Genomic DNA, 27,753 nt, shown 5'->3' with positions numbered 1-27,753 from the left:
GCCTTCCGCCGCCCCAAGTGCCGAGCGCAGCAAACCACGCGGAGGCGGAGCGCGGGAGGCGCCCAGGGCAGTGGGTCAAAGCTCCCTAGGCAGAGTGGGCGTGGCCAACCGCCGCGAGCCGCCGGTAGCCAATCATCGGTTCCGAGGGCGTGGTCGCGCCGCGCCCCGCAGCGCCCCCTGAGGGGCGGCGGCGGGAGCTGGTCGGGCTGCGCGCGCAGCGGTGGTGGCGGCGGCGCGATCGGCCGGGCTGTAACCGTCGTCCGTCCGGGAGCGGCTGTAGCGGCAGCAGCGGCCGGCACCGCGCGAGGCGACGCCAGCAGGCAGCGGCGGTAGCGGGGGCAGCGGCGGCAGCAGGGGACGCAGCGGCGGTCGCGGTAGCAGCAGCAGCAGCAGCAAGACGGACTCGTGGACACGCGCCGCCGCCGCCGCCAGGCCGGGCCGGTGTCGCGCGCCGAGGCTGGGGAGTCGTCGCCGCCGCCGCCGCCCGCTCCCGCCGCCGCCGCCGCCGCCGAGGTGACTGAGGAGAGAGGCGCCTCCTCGCTCCCGCCTCCGCCGGCCTTCAATGCCCAGTCCCCAGCTCGCCAGCGTGAGTGCGCCCCTCCCGGGCGGCCCCGCGCGGCACCCGGGCCTCGGGCAGGGGAGGGCGGGAGGCGCCGCTGCCATTAGAGCAGGCCCGAGACACGTCCCCGGAAGGAGGGCCGGGCCGGGCTGGGCCAGGGGCGGGGAGCGGGGCTCGAGGTGGGGGAGCGAGCGAGTGAGCTTGGAAGAATGCGGGAGAAGGTGCGTGTGCGGGCAGCATGTGTCCTTGTGGGGGCGAAGGTGTGGCGAGAGCGAGTGGGGGCGAGGAGGAGCGTGGCGGACGAGGAGGTGTGCAGGGGTGCGCCTGCGTTTGTCCGGCGCGTGAGCACAGGCATCCTGGAGGCCCCTTAGTCTTTGTGTTGATAGTGAACCTTCGCGTCCAGGGTCTAAACTCAGGCGGAAGCGTGGGATCCCTGAGTTGCAGTCAAGTAAGAGGAAAGGGTCTGAGTCTCCCGAGACGCTGATCTTTGGCGCTTCTTTCCCCTTTCGTAAAAAAATGTATGTAAATTTATGAATTTCCAGAGATGTCTTTGCCGTCCTCCCCACCCCCATTTCCCAGCGCTAACCATCCAAGCTTGACTCTTGTCCAGAAGTCTGACTTTTTGCCGGTAAAGTATTCGGAAGCATAAACTTTTTTTTCTTTTTTGGCAAATGCTTAGTGTTCAGGTCAAGGATATTTAATGAGGTAAACCGCGGTATTTTATCAGTGAGTGACTCTCTTATTCTGCAGGAAAGCGCCTAAGAAACGGTCATAAATATCGATATAGAAGTGCCATAGTTGAGTCTGTCCTTGGATTTGTCACGAAGTATTAAGTGACTAATCTAGCGTCATCGTAGGCATTCAGCAAATGCTTCAGTTTGGAGTTGCTATTGCTGGATTAGTATATGGTATTCACTCCCCCTCCCCTCTGTTGCTGAGCAGTTTCAGACAGGAAGTGAGAGAAGTTCTGCCTTGTTAGTGCGCAAGAGGAAATAAGACTATAGAACTCACATTATCAGGGCTTTGTTTTCTGATCCTGACATTTTTCGTTACGGATCGGATGATCGGAAAGAGTTGTTAATGACCTTTTTCCAGGGGGGTTGCAGAAGTAATTCTTCTGTTTCATTTGTTTTGTCGTACTTGTAGAAATTCCAAATAGTATGGTCTCAAACTCTTCCTAACAGGTTGGCTTTGAACTCTGATCCTCCTGCCTCAAGTCTTCCAAGTGTTGAAAGTATAGGTGTAAAAGTAGGCTGAAGTGGGGATTCCGAGATGAAGAGTAGTTGGTACGGATTTTATATTCAATGATGTAATCATAGAAGGTATTGGGAATAAGTAGGCAAAGCTACTTGGGAGTCAGAGGCCAGAGGATGGAAGATGTCAAGGGCAGTTAATGGCGTGAGACTTTGTGAGCCCTAATCTAAAAATAGTAAAGGGGTCTGGGGGTATAGCACTGCCTCGTGTAAAGAAGTACTCATTTAATTCCTCGTGCTGCTACTACCAAAAAATGTTGGGAATAAGGAAAGTTTTTTTTTTGTTTTTTTTAAAGGTGGTTCTTTGTGATAGTGGGTATAGAATTACAACAAAATTCAATGTTACTTGAAGTTAGAAATTTTCCCTATATCTAACTTAGTTTTTTGAGCCCAGGTCTTATTCTGTAACCTGGCCTGGCATTTGTGGTCTTGCTGCAGTTTCCCAACTGGTAGGATGGCAGGCATGACCCAGCTAAGCTTGGGTAGAAATAAATGGTGCATTCTTAGGGTGTCCTTTTTTTCAGAAATTAGCACACTCTGCTTGAGAAGTATTGTCTTTCACTGGGAGGTGGGGGTAGTTAGTAATAAGTGCCACTTACTGTGCTACAGGTGGTTTTTTAATACTTAATTCTCACAACCAGGACGGTGGAGGATGTCCTTGGTGGCCCTTGGTTGGCAGTTGTTTTGAGATGCTTCTGTTTGCTAGGCACTAGGGATGTGGCGATGTGCCCCTGGTTGTGACAGTGGGATGAGAGACACATAAACAGCGGGTACTTTGTTCAGGAGCTTGTCCCAGGTCACACAGATAATAAGAATTGGATTAAAAATTAATGTCATCTAAAGCCCCTGATTTTTTTTTTTCCAGAATACCAAGCTATTCTCTCAGTAGTGTATCTGACTTTGAACTTTCTCATTCTTACAATGATCTAGCAGCTTGCACACAGGAGAGCTGTGGAAACTAATGGAGAGGACAAGTGGATGGTTGTAGGAGATGCTGACTTGAGATTTTGGGGGCCTAAGCTAGGCTTTTATGTGGGAGGAGATTCTGCCTTGAAACTGTCTTGGGGCCCCAGGGTGTGAGCTTTGAGACAGTTTTTATGAGGCACCTGGGATATGTCTGGGAGGAAAGGCTGATTAAAGAAATGTAGCAGACTTTTATGTTTGGGAATTTTGTTTGTTATGGGGGTATTTATTGGAGCTGAGGAGTCAACTGAAGTTGCCACTTTGTAAAAGTTTTTCTCTTGGGATGTGCAGCTAATTAAGAGATTACAACTCACATGTAAGAGAATTCACTTGAATGTACTATCAGTTGAATTTCAGATGCAAAAGTATTACTAAGACAACAGTTTATTACATTTAGTATCTAGAATAAGCTGGCATTTCAGAACTCCTTTACCAGTGAAGAATAGTTGAGAACTGCTGAACTGGGTATTTTCTGACTCAGAACAGAAGTCAGACCACTCCCTCCATGAGTCAGTCAAGTAATATTTAATTTGAACCAAGTTTATAGCAGAAACCATTTACAACATCTGAACTTTGGTGGCATAAGGAAGGAAGGAAGAGTGAACGAATGCTTCTGCACATGTTACTTAAAGTCAAAGGTCCGTACGTAGTAGTTGGGTATTGTGAGCAGATTAAATTGCATTTCTTTTTCTTTTCTTTTTTTCTTTTGTTAGGTCCACCTCTCTACCCTACCACCTTTGAACCCAGGGTCTCCTGTAGTCACTCTGTCTACTACAGAGCTTCATCCTAAGTCCTTAGAGGACAGTGTTGAAATTCAATAGGGACTTACATGGTAATCACCTTTTATTGGAATTAGGGTTTGGAGATCAGTAAAACCTCTGGAGAAAGCATTCTCAAAGAAAGCTTCAGGGGAAGAACATAGAGCGTTTCCACATTCACTCTTTTTTTTTTTTTTTTCTCGGAGCTGGGGACCGAACCCAGGGCCTTGCGCTTGCTAGGCAAGCACTCTACCACTGAGCTAAATCCCCAACCCCAATCCACATTCACTCTTGGAGACGGAAACGTCATTTATTCCTAAATAGAAGTTGAAGATTGTTAAGTGAGAGTTTGAGCGAATAGAAATTTGGACACAGTTTAATGTGGGGCAGTAATAGAGCAAATTAGTAAGGAGGGTAGTGGTAGAGACATGGTTTTAGATGCTTATAAAATACGTTAAATTTCGGGGTTCTTGGTAACAGCACTAAAAATAGTGCTCCCCCTTTTAGAGGCCTATTTGTGTCTGATCACAAGCCACAACCTTACATCCATCGAGGTGATAGTTCCTCAGGGAAAGGCGCTTGTTGACAACCTGAGTGTCATCCTTGCAACTCTCACAATAGAGAGCCAACTGCAGGGTGTGCTATGACTTCCACACACATGCACATATACAAACATGGGCAGAATAAATGTAAAGAAACAAATAATTCATCACATTTATTAATTAATCTCATAGCAATACTCTTTTACCTTTACAAGTAAGGAAATTGGTTTATAGAATAAATGTTGAATTCCAAGTATTGGTATCTAAGCTGAGACTACAGTAAGGACACGGTGGTGAGTGAAAAATTGTTTTTCCTTTTGGAATTAAAGCACTTACATACCTGCTGAAGCAGAGGATACTACTAATCAGACTTGCTTTGGGAAATGGTGATTTGAGTTTAATCTGTTGAATACAGGAAGAGTTGTCCTGCTATTCTTACAAATTGTCATTTTCTCTTCACCTCCATGAAGAAGCTGCTTAGAAACTGTAGGCTCGGGGTTGGGGATTTAGCTCAGCAGTAGAGCGCTTGTTTAGCGAGCGCAAGGCCCTGGGTTCGGTCCCCAGCTCTGGGGGAAAAAAAAGAAAAAAGAGAAGAAGAAAAAAAAAAAGAAACTGTAGGCTCTGTTCACTTTCCACAAGTCCTCATTAAGTTATCAGGGCTTGAGTGAGAAAATGACCTTTCTGTACAGTGCTACACCCTTTAAAGGTATTTCCCTGCACTGTATATATTCTCTCTCTCCCTTTCTCTCCTCTCCTACCTCTCCCCATCTCTTTCCTCCTCCCCCCTTGCTTTCTTTCTGAGAAAGGGTGTCTCTCTGGCAGTCCTAGAATTCATTATGTAGTCCAGGCTGGCCTGGAATTCTCAGCTCCTCCAACCACTGCTTTCCAGTGCTGGAATTGAAGGAGTTCACTATCACACCTGGCCCCTCTATATCTTCAGTCATTGTAGATTTGTAAAGGATCAAAGTCTTTCCAAGAAAAGTATATTATTGTTATTTTGAAAAGTATACTAGTTATACAAGTTTTTGTGACTTGATTATCTGTTTCTTGTATGTCTTTTTGACACTTAGGTCCAGTCTACAGGCTGAAGTTAAAAGTTCAAGGTCACCTTGAGCTTTGGGATCACCCTGGGCTACAGTGAAGCTTTGTCTCAAGCACTCTTTATTTATTAGAGAGTTTAAAGATGAGGCTTTAGTGTGCTCCTGTGCTGCTTGAGCCTGGTCTGAAACAACACACTTGAACATTCAAGCAGTCTCCTTTGGAGAAGTGGTGTTTAATTCCTTTCATAGTATTTTTGGGTTGAAATTTCATTCTTCTCAGAGAATGTTCATTCTTTTGGCATAAAAATGCACCCTTGATACATTTGTTTTAGCAGTTCTGATAAATTATATTTTTATTCCAGCAGTGGTAAAAAATGTTGGCTCTAAGTAATGTATCATTTGATAGAATTCAGAATCAGATCTTCTAGTTTGTCTTAAGATTTGGACATCTTGTCCCCTCTTTCCCCCCTCGTTTAACAGGAAGGTTGTTCTAGGTTGTGCCATCATTATATTCATATATGTAATTTAGATGCATGTTTGATGTGTTTTAGTAGTAGGATGTGTTTTCTACTTTGCATTATGGTAGAAAGCCTATCATGAAGGAGACATGGCTGGTTAGTGCAGAAAGATGAGAGTCGTAGATTGAGAAGGATGTGTTAGAGAAAGAGTCTAGTGACACGACTGTCGTGTGCTTGCAGACAAGGTTTTGTTTGGTTAGTAGTTTAAATTAGGTAAATATGAGAACTACGTTGAGCACTGTGTGCATATGGTGTGTATGCTATGGTCCATGGGAAGCTAACCAAGAGCCTTGCTTATGTAAGCTAAGGAATATCCTCAGCCCTGACTGTCCAGGACCCAAAACTGTCAGTGACCAGTTTGCTCCTGCGACAGTTTCTGAGACCTGGAATTCATGTTCCAGAGAGCCTGGCTTAGCTACATTCTGTTTTGCATTTCTGACGAGATGGGATCTTTAAAGTTGTTTCTGTTTCTGGGGGTAAACCAGTTCAGTGATCAAGTGGGATTAATGGGTATAGAGAATGTTTTTATTGTGAAGTTTGTCTGTGTCTTAGAGGATAAGAAACCCCAGTTTGACAGCATTTGCTCCGTTCTTAAGACCACTACGCCACCTTGGAATTTCTGAGAGTCTTTAGTGTGGTTTGAACTAATCTGAAATTCTCCATAATGTCAAGGCTGTCTCCATTGTTAATCTGGTTAATCAAGACTAATCTTCCTCAAGTCACATTATGTGTCCTTTACAATTTCTGCTGAGTTCTTCAGTTCCTGTCAGTTTCATGCTTTCCCTAAGTTTCTGTTTTTACATGCTCACTGGTATGTGCCATTCAGAGGACAGTTGAGCAGGAGTTGCTCCTCGGATGCTCTGGACCCCATCTTTATGCTCAGCAGTAGGCACCTTTTCTTGCTGAGCCGTTTTGCTGACTCTTTTGAAACCTTGATTCTTTTACCTTCTTTTCACACTTTCTCTAACATATGTATTGTTAACATGAAAGCCTAATTCCTGTCGAGTATTTTTACCCATAGTGATTTTGTAGGCTTGATCCTGAGTAGGCTGTGTATGGTGTGCTGCATTTTAGTGCCATTTAGAGGTGATGGGTATTACAAATGGAGGCAACATTTGGAAGAAAAGGACAGGGAAAAATTTGATTTTATGTTTGTAAATTAGAGCCCATGTCAGATTAAGTTAGTGGCAACAGAAAACTCTTGGCATGACATCAGTGATCTCACTAGTTTACTTCACAACCACATACTGCACACCTTTCATGTTCATTGTGAGTTATTGCTTTAAATTGGGAATATTTCTGTGTTTAGTGAAAAAAATCATACTATCATCATTGGACAATTAGTGATTAGATAATATAAGAGACCTACAGACAGATGACTATGAAACATGATTCATAAAAACAAGCATAGCGGAAGTGAAGTCATAACACAGCCAGTTTTCTTTGAAATGTAGACAAACAGCAGAACGTTGTAAGAGGAATTTTATACAGACAAGATGGGTTTTGAAATGTCTTATTTGTTATCCTAAACAAAGAGAACATCATCACCTCGACCCCCCATTGGACAAATTGTAGTTTTGTCAGTGAGGAAGGAAAGTGTTGAGTTGACCTATGCATAGCTGGGGAATTTTGAAACACTGTATTAGGTAGATGCTAAAAAGGGCCTTTGGGTTCTTGCTTTGCATGCTGCTCCTGTGCTGTGGGTTATTTTGAAAGGTGATTCAAATAACCTTTTCCAAATGTCTGTTTTGCAACCTCAGGGAACTTGCAGCTGCTACAGTCATTTCAACTGTCCTGATACAGGGTAGGAAACATTTCAGAGTGGTGTTGACAAGCAGAAGCCAGGTGTCCTTTGGGGTTTTACTTCTGAATTTGCTTTATCAAAAACTATTATAGTTGAAAGTTGAAGTTTTGGTGGGTTAGTTGGTTTGGTTCTGGGGATTGACCCTAAGGCCTTGAGCACACTTTGCTACCGCAGAATACCACCCTAAGTCCTCAAGTGTACCCGTTAATGAAATAATGAACTCAGTAGGCAGGTTTTGAATTAATATGTAATGAAGTTGAAAAGTGAATTAAAACGATTTAAGATTTAAATTGTTTTCCAGGAAAACTACTTAGTGGGATTAAAAAAAAGAACGATAGAAAAATCAAGAAAAGCATTTGACTTAATTTTCAGGCAAAGCAACTAATTGGAGGTAGTTTTAACTGCATCAGGTTGTTATAGTTGTTTAGAATAAGGATGAGCTTAACTTTATAATAAAAGATGCTTGAGTATCTTCAAGTGCTATTAACTAGTCTCCATAGTACAAGTGAAATGAAGGTATGGATGAGTACAATCAACTTATTTATTTATTTATTTATTTATTTTGGTTGAGACATGGTTTCCCTGTATAGCCTTGGCATCTGGGAACTCACTTTATAGACCAGGCTGACCTCAAATTCAGAGACCTGCCTGCCTCTGTCTCTCTTGTGTGTGTCTGTCGCTCGTGTGCCACTACTGCCCAGCCCATCTGCTTTAATTTTTTTAAGATTAAACAATTAGATCAGCACCCAGTGTTAGGGTCATAACATCAGGCCTTTTCATGTTATTAACCAGTATAATTATTATTATTTAACATTTAATTAAGTATGAGTCGAAAATGCTACAATACTTGTCTTAAAGCTATTTGTAGAGAAAGATATTACTAAAAAAAGAAAATTTTCTAATCACCAGGATACAAATTTGAAAACCATTCCCTTTGATTTGGGTGGAAACTGGGCCCACTGGACGAGAGCGAGCAGCTGTCAGGGTCTCAGAAGCAGGTGTGCTTGTCGGCTAATTGCTTTCCTTTCCTGTTTGAGTGGCAGGCCATGTGTCTTTGCTGATTCTGAAATGTTAAGACATTTCCTACCATCAAGGTCATAGCTTCTTTTTATAGAATGGATTATTGATTTCTGTACTGGAACTTCATTCTCAAGTTCCCTTTTTAAAGGAGGAAGTGCAGGAGTGGGAATAACCAAGGAGTAACTCGGAAACTCTTACGAGTTCTTTTCTCTAACCAGAGAAGCTGTCGTGCTGTCTTACTTACAGATACCGTGGTTCCTGGTGTATGACATTAGGTACTTTATCTACTGTCGGATCAGAGTCGGTGGATGGAGGGAAATTAATATGAATCTTCTAAATTTTAAGAAGCCAGTGTCCCAGTTTTTGTTTGATAAGCTAGAGCAAGGGGTTGGAGATTTAGCACAGTGGTAGAGCGCTTGCCTAGCAAGCTGGGTTCGGTCCCCAGCTCCGAAAAAAAGAAAAGAAAAAAGAAAAGAAAAAAGAAAAAAAAAGCTAGAGCAAGATAGATGACCCAGGCTGGAGAGAGAGCAGTTGTCTCAACAGCACTCGGGTTAGAGTGAGTCAGGAAGATGAATGATTTCAGTTTGAGACTAGTTAACTAGTGAACAGTGTTTCATTGGTAAATACAGGTTCTCTTCAGATTGCACACCTTCAGAAGTTTCTCCAAGCTCACACAGTAAGTGCAGTTAGTTCTTCACTCAGTACTGAGTAAATAAGGAACTACTGATGGTCAAAATGATTTCACTCTGTAGTCTGAGTTGGTCCCTATGAATTTCACAGTTCCTTAGGGTCTTGGCTTTCACCTTCAATATCCAGTCTGTGGACACAGCCTTCTGGGTTCTACTTTAGAGCATGTCTGAAAACTGACTTTTTCTTATCCTCTGGATTGTTACTGCCTTGGTTTCATCGCATTATCTCCTAGGTTATGGCAACAGGCCCCTCCCCCATCTTTCTGCTTCCACCCATATCACTTTCCCAGTCTATCTTTATAAAGCAGCTGGAGTGAGCTCTTTAAAACATAATTGTCATTCTTGAATGACACCCTTAGTTGGCTTCATTTGAGGGTCATCGTTCTTTGAATGAAAGCCAAAAGCTTCATGGAGCCTATGAAGTTCTCACTTCTGAATCTGAATGTCTTTGCTTTGCCCTCTATTCCAGTAGCATTGGTCCTCCTGTTTTTCCTGGAACACCCAAAGTGTGTCCTTATTCTATAGTCATAATCACAGCTTACCTACTTGTCTAAAATGGTCTCTGAATATCTATTTGGTTCCCATCTTCTGGATTGGTTAAAATGTCACTTTTCTAGCAGATTCTTGCTGATGGGCTTTTTAAAAAACTGGGATCTTGGTCTCTTCTGGAACTGCAGGTGGTTTTATTTTGCATTTTTCTCCGAGGATGGCATTATATTTATTTTTTTGTCCCCTGAAATATAAAATTCATCCCAACAGTAATTTTTAACTGTTGCCTTGCGAGCTATGTGACATATATCCAATAGATAGGTTAATATGTTCTTAACTAGACATACACAAAGAAACTTTAGCACATTTGAGTCAATTTCCAGATTAGATCAGTTGAATTTATTTCAATGGGAAATGCCGATGTTTTTGTTCATGTAAAATGTATTTCTTTTGGGAAAAATATTGCAAGGTTTTGGCTGTGTATATAGTATGTGTACATCTTGGCTTTATGTTGCTTGAGCATAGAGGCTAAAGACTCACATGACTTCCTATAGAATTTCTGATAAGAAAAATAACAGGAACTACACTTGTTTTTTAGGCTTTGGGGTTTAGGTTCCATTTCCTTCTGTCTAAAATTCTTTTACTTGTATTTGTATTCTATGTGCTGTTTGAATTTGGTGAATACTGACACACATTAGTGCTTATGACTTAATTTGGAGTTAAAAGGTGAAAGCTTGATGAGAATGGGTTGATGTTAGTAAGATTGTATCAAATCGAATAGGACTGACCCATCTCTCACGCCTTTGAATAGCTGTATTCACATTTAGACAGGACTGTTGGAGTTGCTGGGGCATCGTGTGAAGTTTGCTGAGTTGTAGACAAATGTGAAAACTGTCTTCCTGGAACTGTTCCATGCTTGCTTAAGGCAGAGGGGCTAGCCCTCTGGAGGCCTTTACTAATAATAGCATTGTTTGGAACCTAAGTTTTAAGCCATTAGAGGTTCTTGATCACCTTAGAATTTAAGCCGAAACCATTTGAAAGGTGTGTGTTAAGATAAGCAAATTAATGCTTCTGTCCTTAATCATCCCCCTTCCTCCTCCACCCCCCACTCTCTTATCTTTTAACCTTTGAGATAGTCCTTGGGTTTGAAAGTACCCACAAATACAGTTTTAAAAGCATACCATTTATTCTGCCATGTTCTTTTAAGTTTGTTTGCTCCATAGCGTCTTTTATCTATCTTTGCCTGTTTGTTTATTATGTAGGTCTATTATATTTTTAAACTTTGCCTAGTTCTCCATTTTCAGAATATACCTTGTATCTAGATAGTGGAGGTGCACAAAATGCCTTTAATTCCAGTACTTAGGAGGCAGAGGTAAGTAGATCTCTGAGTTTGAGGCCAGCCTTGTTTATAGAGTGAGTTCAGGATAGCAAGGACAAGAAAACAACAAAAAAGAATATACCCTGATTAATATACCCTGGGTACTGGACTGTGTCATACATGTTGGCTTTAGATTCTCATTTAGGTAGATGCAAATGGTAAAATACGGATACCAGGATTTTAGCTATTTTATACCCCCCAGAATGTTTTTTTTTTTTAAAGTAATTTATTTTTACTTTACGTGTATTGGTGTTTTGCCTGCATGCTTGGGTGTATGTGTGCTAGTTTTCCTGGAACTGGAGTTCTAGACAAGAGTTGAACTGCTGTGTGGGTGTTGAGAATTGAGCACAGGTCTGGAAAAGCAGTATGGTGCCATCTCTCCATCCCCCTGCCCTCAGAGTTTTACATAGTCTGTGTACCATTGACTGGCAGAACACTGTCTCAGCTAGTTAGGACTCTGCTTGTCTCTTCTTCCAAGACCTCTAGATTATCACAGACCATGCTCTTCAATTCTTCTGAAAATGCTCTTGCTGAAATTAAAATATTACATAAAAACAGAAATGTATTTAACATAACATGTGAGTAAGAGGTGTTCTTGGAGGCCAACTGTGTTGTGACTGCCTGAACCAAATGATAGTCTTGCAGCACAGAACTCTGTGACTTGTGAGCATTCTAGCTGTGGTAGGTGATGGAGATTCTGATTTGTTTTTAAAACAGGTTTGCTTTGTGGCAAGTGTCAATTGTGGTTAACATTAGTTCAGCTGAAGTGACAGGTGCAAAACTTGTACTATCGATGGGTGGTTGGACTCTTGGGAGAAGGGGTGGGACAAAAACTTGCTTTTATCATATGTCTGTTAATTTTGATAGAACATAGTGTTTCTTTTGGCAGATATTCTGCTGTTGGAGCTCTTCAGTATTAAGGATTGAAAAATCTAATAAAAAATTATTGTTATCTCTGGAAATGGTTCTTCCAGAATGAACTGGGAAGAATAAGATGGGATAAAGCTTGTTTTGTTTGCTCAACAGACAAACACTGGAGACTAGGTAGAAAATGGAGTGCTAGGATTGTAAGCTTTTAAGCCTGGCTGCCACTACAATGTAGTCCTTTTAGTGCCTCTACTCATCTAATACACATTAGCTGTGATAAGCTTGAACCAGAAGATCCAAATGCAGGTTAGAATTTCCTTGTTTTCCTGTGCTCTGTATGCAAGCCATTGTTTTTGAGTAGCTTTTTAAATACTCCTTTTCTCATAGAAGTCATCAGTTGTAGTTACTTGAAAAGTTAGACTTGCATGCAAAGAGAATGGGACTTGAAGAATATGTGGGTGCGTCCAAAATTGAAAAAACTAACTAAGGAGTCAGGAGCTCTAGGCTCTTGTCTGTGATTTGTTTCTAGTTAATAGTGTTGGCTTAAAAACAGATTTACCTACTTGAAGATCTTTTGGTTTTTAAAAGGCCAGAATATCTTATCTTCTCATTTCTCCTAGCTCTAAAGCTCTTTGACTGTACGAGGAGTGTTCTGTAAAATGTCTTGAATAACCTCAGGTGCCTGTGTTTGAGGTTGCAGTTACAATTGAGACTTACAAACGTAGTCAGACTTTTGACAGTGCCTTTATGTAGCCCTGGTTGTCCTGGAACTTGCTATATAGATCTGGCTGGACTTCGAGATCTGTACATAGCCTAGGCTGGTTTCAAATTTCTATGTATCCAAGGATGACCTTGAACTTGTGATACACCCAACCCTCATTCCCAGCTTCACTGTGTAACCCCCACTGTTCTGGAACTTTCTCTGTAGAAGGCTGCCCTTGAACTCAAGAGATCCACCTGCCTTGGACTCCCAAGTGCTGGGATTAAAAGCATGCACCACTACCAATGCAGGCCTCCATCCTCCTTTCTTTCTGTCTGTCTGTCTGTCTCTGTCCTCCCCCCCCCCCTTTCTTTCTGAAACAAGACTTCACTCTGCATCCCTGGCTGGCCAGGGATTTGTTTTGTAGAGCATACTGGCCTTGAACTCTCAGAGATCTGGTTGCCTTTGCCTCCTGTGTTCTGGTTCTAAAGCCATATCCAAGGCCGGGCCATATTTTAGGAATGTTTTATATTGTGTCCACAGCATTATCAACTATGCCATTCATAAATAAGAATATCTATAAGGAAAAAAGATGTGAGACAGAAGACATTTGAAAGTTTGTAGGCCCAGGTTCTCTGTATTTTTCACTTTCTTCCCCAAATGACTTATACCAATACATCTTTCATATTCTTTTCTATCTGCTCACATAGAGCCTTTAGTTTTTTTATTTTTCCTTTCAGTCCTGAGGCCTGTGCCTGCTGGGCAAGCTCTCTCCAGCAAAAATGTTTTCATAGTTATAAATTTAATATGTTTTTTGAGACAAGGTCTTAACAATGTAGCCCTGGCTTGGCCTGGAACTTGGATTCTTCTGCACTGTTTTCCCAAGAGCTGGAATCCATAGGTGTACACCGGTGTACCAAGCCTTTTAAATTATTTTAATTTTTGCAGTGTTAGGGTATTAAACCCAGGGTTTTATGCAGGTTAGGCAAGCATGGCTATATTTTTAGCCCTGAAACTTCAAATAAGTATTATTGGTGACTTAGTAGAAGAGGCGAGAGAAAAATTCTAGACCATTTCCCTGTTTCCAGAGGTGTTTTGGGTTATAAAGACGCCATCTGACTGAGCCAGTTTGTAATGGAACATTAAATTGAAAGCACCGGGCCTAAACTGACATTTTAGAAGCTGCTACTTCTCTGAGTGTTGTTATAGCAATATTTGGAGAGGATGCTCTGGGAATCACTGACCTTCAGATAGCTCCTACTTTTTTGTTTGTTCTTTTCTCCCTGGCTGTCCTGTAACTCACTCTGCAGATCAGACTGGGATCAAAAGCCTGCTGCTGCCGCTGCTCAGCTGTTTTGTGGGGTGCGCCCTACATGAAGCCTCAGAGGTCACAAGAGGGTGCTCAGTTCTTTGGAACTGGAGTTACAGATGGTTGTTAACTGCCACATGGGTGCTGAGAACCAAACCCAGATTTTTGCAAAAGCAACAAGTACTTTTAATACTGAGCCATTCTCTAGCCTCCAGAGTTGTTCCTATTTCTTTTTTCCTGTAAGGTTTTTTGTATTGTTTTTATCATTTTAACTCTTATTTGTGTACATGTGCGCTGCCTATGGACACATGGGTGCAGGTGTCCTTGGGAGGCAGAAGTTTTGGATCTCTGGAACTGAAGTCAAGGGGAGTTATGAACTGCTTATTGTGGGTGTTGGAGATTTGAAGTCCTTTGCAAGAGTAGATTACCCTCTCAACCATGAAATCATCTTTTAGCCCTAAAATTATTGTTTCTTAGGGTCTTACTATATAGCCCTGGCTGGCATAGAACTTCTATGTAAACTAAGGTGGCTTCAAACATACAGAACTCCATCAGCTTCTGCTGTTTCTGCTTCCCAAGAGCCGAGATTAAAGGTGTATGTCACTATATAGCTGTGTAGACAGAGTTGGCCTAAGAATTGTCATTTCCCTGTATGAGCATCTTGAGTGCTGAGACTACAGCTATGCCTGGCGGATTTTGTGCTCTTGAGGCAGTGAACAATGGCAAAAAGGAAAACCTGGACCAGAAGAGCATTTATGTATGTGTGAGCTGAGCCCGTAGACAGTGGGGATACATTAAAAAACAAACCACATGGCCCAGTTAATTTACTATGTGACTCAAGGCAAATCCTTTAACTTATAACAGCTCTTGTGTGCATGTAGACCAGGCTTGCCCTAAACTTGTTGTAGCAAAGAATGACCTTGAATTTCTGATCTTCCTGCTTCTACCGTTCAGGTGCTAGGATTACTGGGTATGTGCCACACACCCAATTTATGAGGTGCTGCCAGTCGAATTAATTAGACTTGTATGTTAGGCAAGCACTCTATCAACTGAGCTATACCTCCAGACCTGAAATAAAAAATTTAGCTGTGCTTAATGGATTAATATCATAATTGGGGAACCAGTTCGTATTTTAATAAAATCAAATTTTTGAAGTAAAGTTATGTTAATTATCCTCAGCCTATTTACAAATGAATACCCTGTTTTAAACAGAATACATGTGAAAGAGCAAGTTACCAAAGCAGACAAATGCAGTCGCTTTGTGAGTTGAAGAGTTAAAAAGAGTCCATGGAAGGACATTTTCTTCAAGTACCCTTAATTTATTGGATGAATTTTTTTTTTTTTTTTTAGATTTTTTTTTTTTGGTTCTTTTTTTTCCAGAGCTGGGGACCGAACCCAGGGCCTTGCGCTTCCTAGGCAAGCGCTCTACCACTGAGCTAAATCCCCAACCCTTGGATGAATTTTTAAGATCTCAAGACAATGAAAAATGAGTTAGACATGATTATTGTAAGACCTGTGTTTAAGACCTTGTTATGTATGTCCCCTTATCCCAATCTTTAAAGGTGTCGATAATTTAGCATTTGTTACATTTTACCTATTTTGGTCTCTTAGAGAATCTGTTCTTTCTGAAGGCTTCATGTTTATTCTGTTCTGTTATTCACTTCATTTTACCTGTTTTTCCCCCCCAGGTTTTTCGTTGGAATATACGTTGCACATTTATGGCGATTCTGAGCGTGAGGGCAGACTTCTGCCAGGCTCAGCACAGCCTTTTCGCTGACAAGTGAGCTTGGGGTTCTATGTGCCATAATTAACATTGCCTTGAAGACTCTGGACACCGAGACTGGCCTCAGAAGTAGTAGGCTTTTTTTTTTTAAATTGCAAGCGTATTCTTTTAATGACTCCAGTAAAATTAAGCATCAAGTAAACAAAAGTGGAAAAGAACCTACACTTTTAACTTGTCTCACTAGTGCCTAAATGTAGTTTAAAGGCTGCTTAAATTTTGTGTGTAGTTGGATTTTTTGGAAGCTGAAGGTATCCATCTGCAGACATTGAGGCCCAAGTTGAATTTGGATTCAAGTGGATTCTTAACACTTCTGCCTGTGCTGAAGAGAAGCTTCATAAGGAACAAGCAAGTTGAATAGAGAAGATAGTGATCAATAAGAGGCATTTAGTGGTCTTTTTAATGTTTTCTGCTGCGAAACATTTCAAGATTTATTGATTTCCTCCTCCCCCATTTCCCCCACCACACTCACACACGCACGCTCACACTTTTTATTTGCCATAATGAACCGTCCAGCCCCTGTGGAGATCTCGTACGAGAACATGCGTTTTCTGATAACTCACAACCCCACCAATGCGACTCTCAACAAGTTCACCGAGGTAAGGTGGTGGCAGGGTCGACTTCCGGGTCGGCTTTTCTTAACTACGAAGGTTTAGCCTTTCATAGTTTACGTTGGGTTGAATTGTTACAATTTTGGAAGAATATGGAATTTGGAGATACTGTAGATTATCTAGTACTTCTAATTGTGTGTTCTTTCTGTGTTTATTAGCGATATTTTTGCCATTTCTCAGTAAACTCAACATTTATTAACCACAGTATGTACTCAGCATTGCAGTAAGCACTGAATACTGTTTGTAAGGTCCAGGTACGACTATGGGACCACGGGTGCTATTGTTCTCTCCTTCTAGAGGGAACACCACTCAGCTTCAAAAGTCATTGTATGGGTAGAACTAGTACCGTAAGCCTGTCATGCATCCTAGTGCACATGTTAAGGGGTGAGCGAGATGGGTAAAGGAGCTTGTTGTCAGGACAACCTGGATTCTATCCTTGGGAATATGAGAACTGATTCCTCCAGGTTGTCCTCTGACTTCTGCACATTGCCATAACACACATGTATGTCCCATATACACTAAATCAACGTGTAGTAATTAAAAACAATAAACTGATGTCATACTTCAACCACAAACTGCTTAGTAACAGGAGTTATTACAAGTACAGGAATCCAGAAACTTGGGGAAGGAAGTGGTCATGAGTAGTAAACATGGAGCCTCCTTTTTTCCTCCTTAGGCAATGGAGAAAGTCTTTACTCTTCAGGGGAGATGTAAATATAAAGTCTTTAATCTTGTATAGATGATGGCATCAAATGTGAGTTGAGTTGATGTGTTGTGGAGTGGAGAGCAGCTGGAGGACCAGTCAGCAGGGACTCTTGGTTATGGGCGGCAAAGCTGAGACCAAGTAGTTTTACCAATAAAAATTGTAACAATATTTTGATGAGAAATAACCATGAAACTCATGTTAGCTCCCCACCCCCTATTTTTGTGGCTGGAAATGGAGCTCAGAGCCTCATGCATGCCAAGAGGGACAGTGCCACGAGCTGTCTCCAGCCCTTCTGTATGTGAAGCACTCACTGAACTCCCCAGCCTGGCCTTAATCTAATCCTGTAGCTCAGATGATCCTTGTGGTCCTTCTGTTTAACCATCTAAGTAGAGATGACAGGTCTGTGCCACTAGAAATACTTATTTTTAAAATTCTAGCTGGGAGCTGGTGAAATGGTTCAGTGGGTAAAGGTCCTCACTACCAAAGCTGCTGACCTAAGCTCAACCCCAAAACCCATGTGGTGGAAGGAGAGACCGGAGATTGGAGTACTGTTCACAAGCACAGGCACAAAAATGAACAAATGTAAATAATTGTTTGTTAGACAGGGTCTCACTGTATGGCCCTGTCTGCCTGCCTTTGTGTCTGGAGAGCCATTCCTGGCCTGTATTCTGTTTAAAGGAGTAACTGGCTATAATTGTGTACTAGCTCTTTTAAAATTACTTTTCCCCCCAATTTCAAAATTAAACTTTTGCTCTTTAGAAAAGCAATAGATGATTATCGCATAAAAATTAAAACAGCCAGCCAGTGGAGTCACACACCTTTAAATCCCAGCACTGGGGAGGCAGAGGCTGATCTCTGAATTCCAGGCCAGCCAGAGCTAGTTCTAGGATACCCAGGGCTACACAAAGAAATACTGTCTTGGGGGGAAATAGAGAAGGCAAAATAAGAAGTAGGCATTAACCCAATAATTGGGAGTCGGGGACAGGCAGGTGGATCTCTGTAAATTCAAGGCAAGCCTGGTCTACAAATCAAGTTTCAGGACAGTCAGGGCTGTTAAACAGACACCCTATCTTGAAAATAGACAGCAAAATAACAGAAATTATAAAAACATTGAATTGTTAAATACCTTAGGCTTCTAGGTTTTGTTTCCCACATGTGTGTATATTCAGAAATACACATATGAGATCATACTACACATTTAAAACGGTTCCACCAGTCTCTTTTGTGTTACTTTTGTAGCCATCATAGAATTCACTGTATAGGTGTGCCATCCCTCTTTGGGAACGCTAATAGACAGTATTTATACCTTTCAGCATTCTGTTCTGTCTATGGTGAAGATGCTGTCTTGTCCTTAGTACCTGCTTTCTGTGAAGTCCCAAGAATACAACTTCTAGGTCATTGTATATATGAACTTTTTTTTCTTTTTTTCAGAGCTGGGGACCGAACCCAGGGCCTTGCGCTTGCTAGGCAAGCGCTCTACCACTGAGCTAAATCCCCAACCCCTATATATGAACTTTTAAAAATCTTGTGCTATTGCTACTAAATTGGCCTTTGAAAGATGAGTATTTCCACAGGAGTGTATGTGTGTGTGCAGTTTTAAGCTTATGCAGTTTTAAGCTTTATCTAAGAAGAAGATTGCCTAGTTTTAGTTTCTGATAGTACATTTCTTTCTTTTTTTTTAAAAAAAGATCTTATTTATTTATTATATACATGTTCTGCATGTACATCTGCATGTAAGAAGAGGGCATCAGATCCCATTACAGATGGTTGTGAGCCACCATGTGGTTGCTGTGATTTGAACTCAGGACCTCTGGAAGAGCAGTCAGTGCTCCCAACCTCAGAGCCATCTCTCCAGATAGTACATTTGTAGAACCCAGGTTTCAGATTCCAAAAGCAGGTTCCCTGATAACTGTTTTTCTTTAAAGGAACTCAAGAAGTACGGAGTGACAACTTTGGTCCGAGTTTGTGATGCTACCTATGACAAAGCTCCAGTTGAAAAAGAAGGGATCCACGTTCTAGTGAGTGTCACGTGTCTTTGTGGTGTCTGGGAGTGCACTACATTTCAAACACTGATGTTTATGAAGCTTGGAACTCAAGTGCCAAGTTAGTAGGCAGTGGTAATAGCCGTCTCCTACAGTTTCTTTGGATTAATACATGAGCAACATTATCTGTTGTGTCCTTGGAGTCTACATTTGCAGTGTATTTTCAACAAATGAAAGGCAGAATTAAGTGTGCACTTATTTCTCAAATGTGGAAATCGGGGCCTGGGGAATGTCTCAGACAGTGGAGTGCTTGCCGTCAGAGCCTGAGCACCTGAGATTGACACGCAGAACCCAAGAAAAAAGACCCTGTGTCAAAAACACTCTCAGTGGATAAAAGGGGTTGGGTATAGCAGCGCCTGCCTTTAACTGAAGGTACTCCATGGTTTCAAGGTCATCTTGGTCTACATAGCGAATTCCAGCCCAGGCTACAACTGTGAGGTCCTGTCTCAAGACCCCCTCAGAAATGAAGTGGACAATATCTGAGTAGGAACAACCCCTGAGGTGGTTCTCAGACTCCAGCACACACAGTGAAAATTGTCATAGTTTGGAGGTGCATGAAATGTTTAGCTTTTGTTTGTATACTACTAATTTGAATATAAGTAGGTAATTTCCATCAGAAATACTTCATATGGAAATATCCTTTGCCATATCTGTAAGTACTAATCTATTAGTAACTTAATATTTTGTGGATAATTGTAGAAGACAAAAAGACAGGGAAAAAGCTAAGGACTGGGGGAAGGCATCTTGGCGCAGAGTAGTTTCTAACACCTGGGGAGATTTTCCTGAAGAGCTCTGGTCCAGTTAGATGTAGTTGAGTTCAATTTGAATACAAAGTAAGCATGCTAATTGCTGTTTCTTTATAGAAAAGAAGAGACTCATGTTAGTTAAAATCTACCTTTTCCTTGAATAATTTGGCCCATAAGGTGCAGCTCTTAGGAATGAAATGACCTTACAGTCTTCTGTGCCATAAGATCTTATGTGACTTTGTGAGGACAGTGTAATAGGAAGATGTGTAATTAACTGGGAAGAAAGCAGTAAGAGAGGTAGGTATAGTTCAGTGATCTCAGGTGTCCACCCGGTGAGTGACTGGGAAGGCAGTTATGTAGGCAGGTATCCTTGTTGGTCAGGTGGGTGGTCATTTCATGTCTGATCCATAAGGTTTCTCATGTTTGCTTTAGTAAAAATATAAAAACTACCACCAACATTCTGGTTTTTAAAAACTATTTTACTACTTGGCATTGTAACATTTGGCTTGCGTTCCCATTCTGAAAGACTGGTCCAATATAGTACAATAGTGATTGTACTATTTGAAGCGGTCTCTGGCCGCTCAAAGTAGGCCGGTCTGACACTCACCAAGCTGAGGGTGACTTTGAACAGTCTCCTTCCTCTACCTCCCAGTGCTGAGGCTTCAGATGTGTGCTGCTGTGTTTGCTTATGCAGTTTTGGGGAATTGAACCCAGTGCTTCATGTATGCTCGGCAAGCACTTCACCAGCTAAGCTATGTCTCCAGCCCATTGTTTTTAATTTTGTGTGTCTGTGTGTGCAGGCGCCCAAAGAGCCGGGATTAAAGGCGCGCACCATCACTTCTGGCTCATGGGAACACTGAGCGCTTAAACCCTGAGCCGGTTACTGTTTTACGTTTTTAAATAACATTTTCATTATTGTGTACCTGTGTGGAGGTCAGCAGAGAACTTTGTGGAACCAGTTGTCTCCTTCTACGTTGATTTGGATCTCAGGGATTCAACTGAGTTCACTGGGCTTGGGTGGCAAGCACTTTTACTCAGTGGAGCCATCTAGCTTGCCCAGCCTTTTGCTTTTGCTTTTGTGTTTTTTTTTTTTTTTTTTTTTTTTGAGACAGGGTTTCTGTGTAGCTCTGGCTGGCTTAGAACTTGCTCCATAGAACAGGCTGACCTGGAACTTGCCGAGTGCCACTATCCCATGTGCTGGGTTAGTGAGCTCCACAACAACCTTCTAGAAAGCATTTCTTTAAGGAGAAGATGATAGCTGTCATAGGGTGTCCATTGCTGCGAAGAGACCATGGCCATGGCAGCTCTTATAAAGGGCAGCAGGTAACTGGGGCTGGCTTACAGGTTCAGAGGTTCAGTCTAGTACTGTCACTGCAGAAGCAGGGCAGTGTGCAGGCGGGCCCACATGGTGCTGGAGAAGGAGCCCAGAGTGCTCCATCTTGATCAGCAGGCAGCAGGAGGAAACTGTAGCACACGGGGTGGAGCTTGAGCACACATCCGAGGCCTCAAAGCCCGACTCAGGGTGACCTTCCTCAACAAGGCACAGCACCCTATGGCCAAGAATTCAAACCCATGGGTCTGTGAGGGCCATTCCTGTTCAAATGCACTAGTGAAGAGGAGGACAGTGAGACTCATCTGGTACACAGCCAGGTGGGCTGAAAACACGACAGCAATGAGCAATGATCCTCTGACTTGGTTTACCTTGGAGAGTTTTCTCTATTAGCCTAGCTGCTACCCTGACCATGCAAGAGTTCAGTCTGTGACACAAAGATTTTTGGTTAACGTAGGGCTGGGGTGGGGTGTGGTCAGTGGCAGAATACTTCTCTAGTGTTTTTTTTTTTTTTTTTTTTCTTTTCTTTTTTTTTTTTTTGGAGCTGGGGACCGAACCCAGGGCCTTGCGCTTGCTAGGCAAGCGCTCTACCACTGAGCTAAATCCCCAACCCCTTCTCTAGTGTTTTTTAAAGCCCTAGGCTCAGTTCAAAACACTTGTGTGTGTGTGTGTGTCTGTCTTTAGATGGCTGTGTCATTTCCTGTAGTCCATCTGAGAAGACTTACTTGGCATTCAGATTTTGGTCCTGGGTAGTTTTTCACCAGTGATCAGGATTTTGTTAAAATAGATGTATGAGGTGCCAGACACCTCTTATCCCAGCAGAGGCAGGAGAGTCTCTGGAGTTCAAGGCCAGCCTGGTCTACAGAGTGAGTTCGAGGATGGCCAGGGATACACAGGGAAACCCTATCTCTGCAACAGACACAGACTTGCATGCATGCACACTCATGGTGTGAGCTGGTCAGTGGTGGCTCATGCCTTTAATTCCAGCACATGGGAGGTGGGTGGGTCTCCCTGTCTCTGGGGGTGGGGGGAATTAAAAAGGAGTAGCTAAGCCTGTCTGTCCTGACTGTTTTCAGCTCTTTTTGATTAGGAAGTTAGTCCCTGAGAACATACCAGCTTAATGTAAGAAGTCATTTCTTTTCAGGACTGGCCATTTGATGATGGAGCTCCGCCCCCTAATCAGATAGTAGATGATTGGCTAAACCTGTTAAAGACCAAATTCCGTGAAGAGCCAGGCTGCTGTGTCGCAGTGCATTGTGTTGCAGGATTGGGAAGGTAATTCCTCTTTTTCTGAGATCTAAATAAGTCAGCTAAGCTTCTCACCGTGGCCAAATCTGCATTCAGTAATTAATTGATACTAAATCACCAGAAAGGAAGTGAGAAAATGCCAGTGTAATAAGCTCTAATAAGAGCCTTTTGGGTTGGGTCTGGATCTGATTTTAGTGCCATACTGAATGTAATGAAGGTCCTTGCCCCTCTTTCAAGAAGAGATTTAGGTCATTAAGTGGGTGACAAAATTACAATTGTTTTAGAGATTAAATTATCTGTACATGGTTGGGTTTGGATTGAAAGGAAAGGAAATGAACTTAGCAGGTAGAAGGTTACTTTAAACTCTTTAATAGAAATGTGTACATAATGAGAATTGTCTGTGAATGTAAAATCCTTCTCACCAAGCATTGCTTTTGATAGTGCTGTATACTTTGATCAACAGCAGGATAAATGCCAATTTTATGGTGTGCACTGTGACTCAGAACATTACTGTGAGCTTAGCCCCTTTAGTATGGCAAGGTTTCTTCATGAGGTTGGAAGGTTCAGTTCTCCTGAAGACTGATGGTGTGAGGCCTTCCTGGGTGGCTTTCTCTCTATCGCCTGTCTCAGATAGTTGGAGGCAATGCTCTATTAATGTGCTTTTAAAACATTTTTTTCTTTTTTAAGAATAGAGACTATAGGGGCTGGGATTTAGCTCAGTGGTAGAGCGCTTACCTAGGAAGCCGCAAGGCCCTGGGTTCAGTCCCCAGCTCAAAAAAGAACAAAAAAAAAAAAATAGAGACTATAGCTGGATGGTCGTGGCACACTCCTTTAATCTCAGCACTTGGGAAGTAGAAGCAGGTGGATCTCTGAGTTGAAGGCCAGCCTGGTCTATAGATCAAGGATAGCCAGGGCTACAGAGAAACCCTGTCTCAAAAAACAAAGAAAGAATTGAGAAGCTGAGTGCAGTGGTAGTAGGAGGCAAGGATGGCTTGTGAGTGTTAGGCTGGCCTGCACTTCATAGTAAGAACCTGCTGTAGAGGAAAACATTAGTTACTGAGTCGGAGGGGGAAATACTTGAGTTGTCCCCATTTACCCACTCCTCTATCCATCTATCTATCTATTATCTATCTATCCATCTATCCATCTATCTATCTAATCTATGATACGTGGTCTCTTGTTTTGTAGTCCTGACTGCCCCAGAACTCATTGTGTAGTTCAGGCTGCCCTTGAACTCGAGGTTTGCCTGTCTTCCAAATGCTGGGATTAAAAGGCATTTATGCCACTATACCCAACACAAGCTCAAGTTGGAAATGAGTAAGCTTTCAGGTAAAAAGTAAAACTCTTGGGATTCTCAGGGCTTGTGGAGACTTACGGACGGCTTCTCTCTACAGGGCTCCTGTGCTAGTTGCACTTGCACTGATTGAATGCGGAATGAAGTATGAAGATGCTGTTCAGTTTATAAGACAGTGAGTATGAAGCTGTATGTTCAGACACTTGAAGCGGGCTGTGCATGAGGAAGAGGTTATGGGATGGAGTCATTTGGAATATACAAGCACTGGCTGCTTTGGGCTTAAGACACTGAAGGTAGAAAAGAAAGGTTAAGGCAAGTGACAGAGACTGAATACCATTGGCATTTGCGGATTGTTGTTCTGATTTCGATGTCAGTATATTGTTGGATGTCTAGGAATCCCGACAGTGATTATTATTATTATTATTATTTTTTTTTTTGGTTCTTTTTTTTTCGGAGCTGGGGACCGAACCCAGGGCCTTGCGCTTCCTAGGCAAGCGCTCTACCGCTGAGCTAAATCCCCAACCCCCTGACAGTGATTATTGATCAGTGCTGCTTGTATTGGATTTTATAACAGCACCAGTGCAGCTCCATAGGACCAGCAGGCAAAAGCAGTGCATGAATTGCATGAAGGAACAGAGCCATCACTTGGCAGTCTTGAGAGAGTGGCTGTTCTCATACACATATCCCCATAGTCCGGGCACTGCTCTGATCATAGGCCATATTGTTCCTTTCTTTAACAAAATTAGAGCATGCGCGTCTGTCCTGAACCTGAGGCTTTGTCTTTGTAGGTTATTTTTTAAAGCATCCTAATCCCTGTTTGTCATTCTGATCTGAAGACTCTGTTAATCTAAAAGGAAAGAGTGATCTGGTGTTCAAAACCCTGCTGGTTTCTGTTAGACTACAGTAACAGGCAGAGAAAGAAACTTGGGAGGCAGAGGCAAGAAGAGTCTGAGTTTGAGCGGTTTATACCACAAGTTCCAGGACAGCTAAGGCTACACAGAGAAACACTGTCTTGGAAAACCAAAAGGAATGAAAGGTCATGTTTCAACTTTCTCAAGTAATGAGGTATGGGGGTAGGCAGGCTTTTAGCTAGGGAGGGCAAGCTAGAAGGCGTTAGTCTACTGACAGTGCATTTCAGGAAGCTGTACAGTTGTTCGCTACATGGCAGCGCACTACTCTTGTATTTTCAGAAAAAGAAGAGGAGCATTCAATTCCAAACAGCTGCTTTACTTGGAGAAATACCGACCTAAGATGCGATTACGCTTCAGAGATACCAACGGGCACTGCTGTGTTCAGTAGAAGCAGAGGAAGGCCGGCTGGATCGTGGCATTAGAGGGAACTCTTGGTACCTGGAAATGTGAATCTGGATTCTTACCTGTGTCATCAAAGTAGTGATGGATTCCGTACTCCTTGACTCCTCATGATTGAGAAGAAGGCAAACGATAAAGAAATCCCTCTATAACACGAATAAAATGTTTAAGAAAAGAAAAAAGAAAGGAAAAGGGATTAATTTAGTGAAAGATGATTTTTGCTCCTAGTTTTGGAGTTTTGATTTTTGCCAGGATTGAATTATTTCAAATCTCCTGTGTTTTTTAAGCTTTTTCAAAATAGATGTCTGAGGAAAACCAGCAGAATATTACCCAGTGCGGAGCCAGTTGTTGGGGAGCACACACTTCCATTATGCTTGGCACATAGGTCTCCTTGTGGTGGGATGTGGGGGAGGTAGATTTCCCTCTCTCCTGCCTCCCCCCCTTCTCCTGATAGACGTAGATGGAATAGGAAGAAACCCTTGTTGCTGTAGATGTGCGTGTGTCTGGCAGCCTTAAGCCCACCTGGGCACTTTTAGGAAAAAAAAAAAAACCAAAAAATAAATAAATGAATAAATAAATAAATAAAAATAAAAGCAAAGAAAAAGCAGTGGCGCATATATTCTATGGTCCAGGCGGTTTCTAGTCTGTTGATAATGGATGCTGATGTTAGGTTTTTTCCCTTGCAGCCCTGATCTACCATTAGGGCATGAAAAGTAGCCAGGAGCCTTTGGTTTTGTAAATGGTGAGGAAATGACGTCCTAGGTCTTCCTTTTCCCATCAGTGAAACAAGTGGGCCTCCTATTATTGCAGAGATGACGGGAGGCCATTGCTGGTGTGTCCAGGAGAGTTAGCGTGTTTCTACAAGTGTAGAAGTGTGGGCTGTGGATTTGCTATCTAACGATGTCCTAAAAACTGGTATCTTTAAGTTTTAGGACCGATTTCAGCAATAGTCAGAGGAGCAACAGAACACTCAGTCTTGAGAAATGCCTGTGGTGGTGGTTTTCCAAATTGTTGTTTTTGTACAGTTCAGTGTAACCACCCATCACCTTATTGTTACTAGATTCTTCAAGAAAAATCACTGTCAGAACCAGCTTTCCCTGGTGAGTCTGCGTCCACAGGGTGTCGGGCCAAAGCACAATGGTAGGCACCCAGTGAGCAGCACATGCTCATGGCGTCGTGTGGGCTCTGCTCAGTGTGCTGATGCAGAAGGCAGTTGACCAGACAAAGCAAGTGGGGGGCATCTTGGGTGCCCTCCTCACCTGAATGTTCCACACTCAACAGTACCCTGCTACCCAAGCCTTGAGTGCAGGCCTGCAGTCGTCTTTCCCCACTGGAGTTTTACTGTGCAGAGCCATAAGCCTCCCATTTTGTTTGTGTCAGTCAGGCCAGTAGGATGGACGACATCTCACTGACGATACCTCAGATGTTGGCAGCTTTCTGAGTTGCCTGTTTACTGTTGATGGAATTGTTCTGATTTTTAACTAAATGCAAATATGTAGTCCTCCTTTCTGCCTCATCTCAGAAAATGAAAAATAATGCTTTTGACACTGTTTCTAGAATTTTAAAGTAAAAAATGATGATATAATCCAAAAATTCATACTTCAGAGCATGACATTCGATTTCTTTAACAAAGCTCGAGATGAAAACTTCTTACCCTTACGTTTAGGTTGACTGTTGACTCCTTCAGGGTTCTGATCAGTACCACCCAGACCTTTTCCACTGATGTGCTCATAGTGTTGGCGTGTGTGTAAATGCATTTGTTTGTGAGCACAGTAGCTCCCCTGAGGGTCTGCACACGCAGGTGCCCAACAGCGTCAGTGCTGCCTGACACAGAGTCTGTCGTTCCTGTTGGGGGGAGGAGGTGTGTAAAGGAACATAGAGCAGCCCTCGCTTTGTCTTCAAGACTAATGTTAATTGTTCTCAGAACTGGACTTCTTTTTCCACCCTCAAGATTAAAACTTTTTTCTTTTGGATTTAATGAAGTATTGCTAGCTGAAGCCAGTTTGACTTGTGAGAGTTAGACTGATGGAAGGCGTGCAGCCTGATTGACACCCGAACCCTGAACCCTTTTGAAGAACAATAAAACATATTTTACATGCTCTTTGTGCATTTCTTCCCTACTCCCAGTTGGTTTGCTCTCTTTTCTCTGCTTAGCATTCTCAAGGGCTGTCTGGTTTGTCCCCCACCATTAATAGATCCACAGGTATTCAGTAAGGATGTACCTTACTAATCTCATTCCAAGGAATTCATTTTTGTTACAGGTTTGCATAGGCATTGCAACTTCTATTTGAACTTTTTTTTGGGGGGCAGGGGAGTGTTGCAAAACAGGGTTTTTATTTGTAGCCCTTACTGTCTTGGGACTTGCTTGGTAGATCAGGCTGGCCTCCAACTCAGATCCCTCTGCCTCTACCTCTTCAATGCTGGGATTAAAGGCCTGGGCCACCACATGCCCAACTCTTTAAACTCTTAAGAATTATTTATTTATGTATGTGAGTACACTGAAGCTGTCTTCAGACACACCAGAAGAGGGCGTCAGCCTCCATTCAGATGGTTGTGAGCCACCATGTGGTTGCTGGGAATTGAACTCAGGACCTCTGGAAAAACAGCCTGTGCTCTTAACCACTGGGCCATCTATCCAGCCCCCTCTTTAAACTCTTAAAGTGGAGAATTAGCTACTTTATGTATCATAGAATTTCTCTTCAATCACTGGTAAACTAGATAAATTGAAGTAGGACTTCAATCTAAAGGAAACAAAGTTATAGTGGGTAGAGGTAGTGAGAATTTTGTTTAAAACAAA

The 27,753-nt window shown here is 42.5% G+C and overlaps 1 protein-coding gene across 2 annotated transcripts; it reads left to right on the top strand.

Moving 5' to 3' along the window:
- The first annotated feature begins 473 nt into the window (after nt 1–473).
- Ptp4a2 (protein tyrosine phosphatase 4A2) lies at nt 474–27,057 on the top strand. Of its 2 annotated transcripts, none has more exons than XM_032897032.1 (6): nt 474–586; nt 15,578–16,268; nt 18,912–19,004; nt 22,249–22,379; nt 23,747–23,821; nt 24,837–27,056. In XM_032897032.1, exons 2-6 carry the CDS (start codon nt 16,173–16,175, stop codon nt 24,943–24,945), a joined length of 504 nt encoding a protein of 167 aa, XP_032752923.1. In that variant the 5' UTR covers nt 474–586; nt 15,578–16,172; the 3' UTR covers nt 24,946–27,056. The 2 variants fall into 2 exon arrangements, with proteins under 2 accessions (XP_032752923.1, XP_032752924.1); XM_032897033.1 differs by lacking the exon at nt 474–586 and adding an exon at nt 712–780 and having other exon boundaries at nt 24,837–27,057.
- Nucleotides 27,058–27,753: the final 696 nt, after the last annotated feature.

The sequence above is a fragment of the Rattus rattus genome, chromosome 1 (genome assembly GCF_011064425.1).
Source record: "Rattus rattus isolate New Zealand chromosome 1, Rrattus_CSIRO_v1, whole genome shotgun sequence".
In the NCBI taxonomy this organism is placed as follows: domain Eukaryota; kingdom Metazoa; phylum Chordata; class Mammalia; order Rodentia; family Muridae; genus Rattus; species Rattus rattus.
This window is presented reverse-complemented; position numbering and strand designations above follow the sequence as displayed.

Excerpts from the sequence above, each read along its gene's own strand:
- Ptp4a2 (XM_032897033.1), top strand. The coding sequence starts at position 16,173 with ATGAACCGTCCAGCCCCTGTGGAGATCTCGTACGAGAACATGCGTTTT. Across the intron at positions 19,005-22,248 it reads AAGAAGGGATCCACGTTCTA|GACTGGCCATTTGATGATGG; the intron begins GTGAGTGTCACG and ends ATTTCTTTTCAG. Across the intron at positions 22,380-23,746 it reads TGTGTTGCAGGATTGGGAAG|GGCTCCTGTGCTAGTTGCAC; the intron begins GTAATTCCTCTT and ends TTCTCTCTACAG.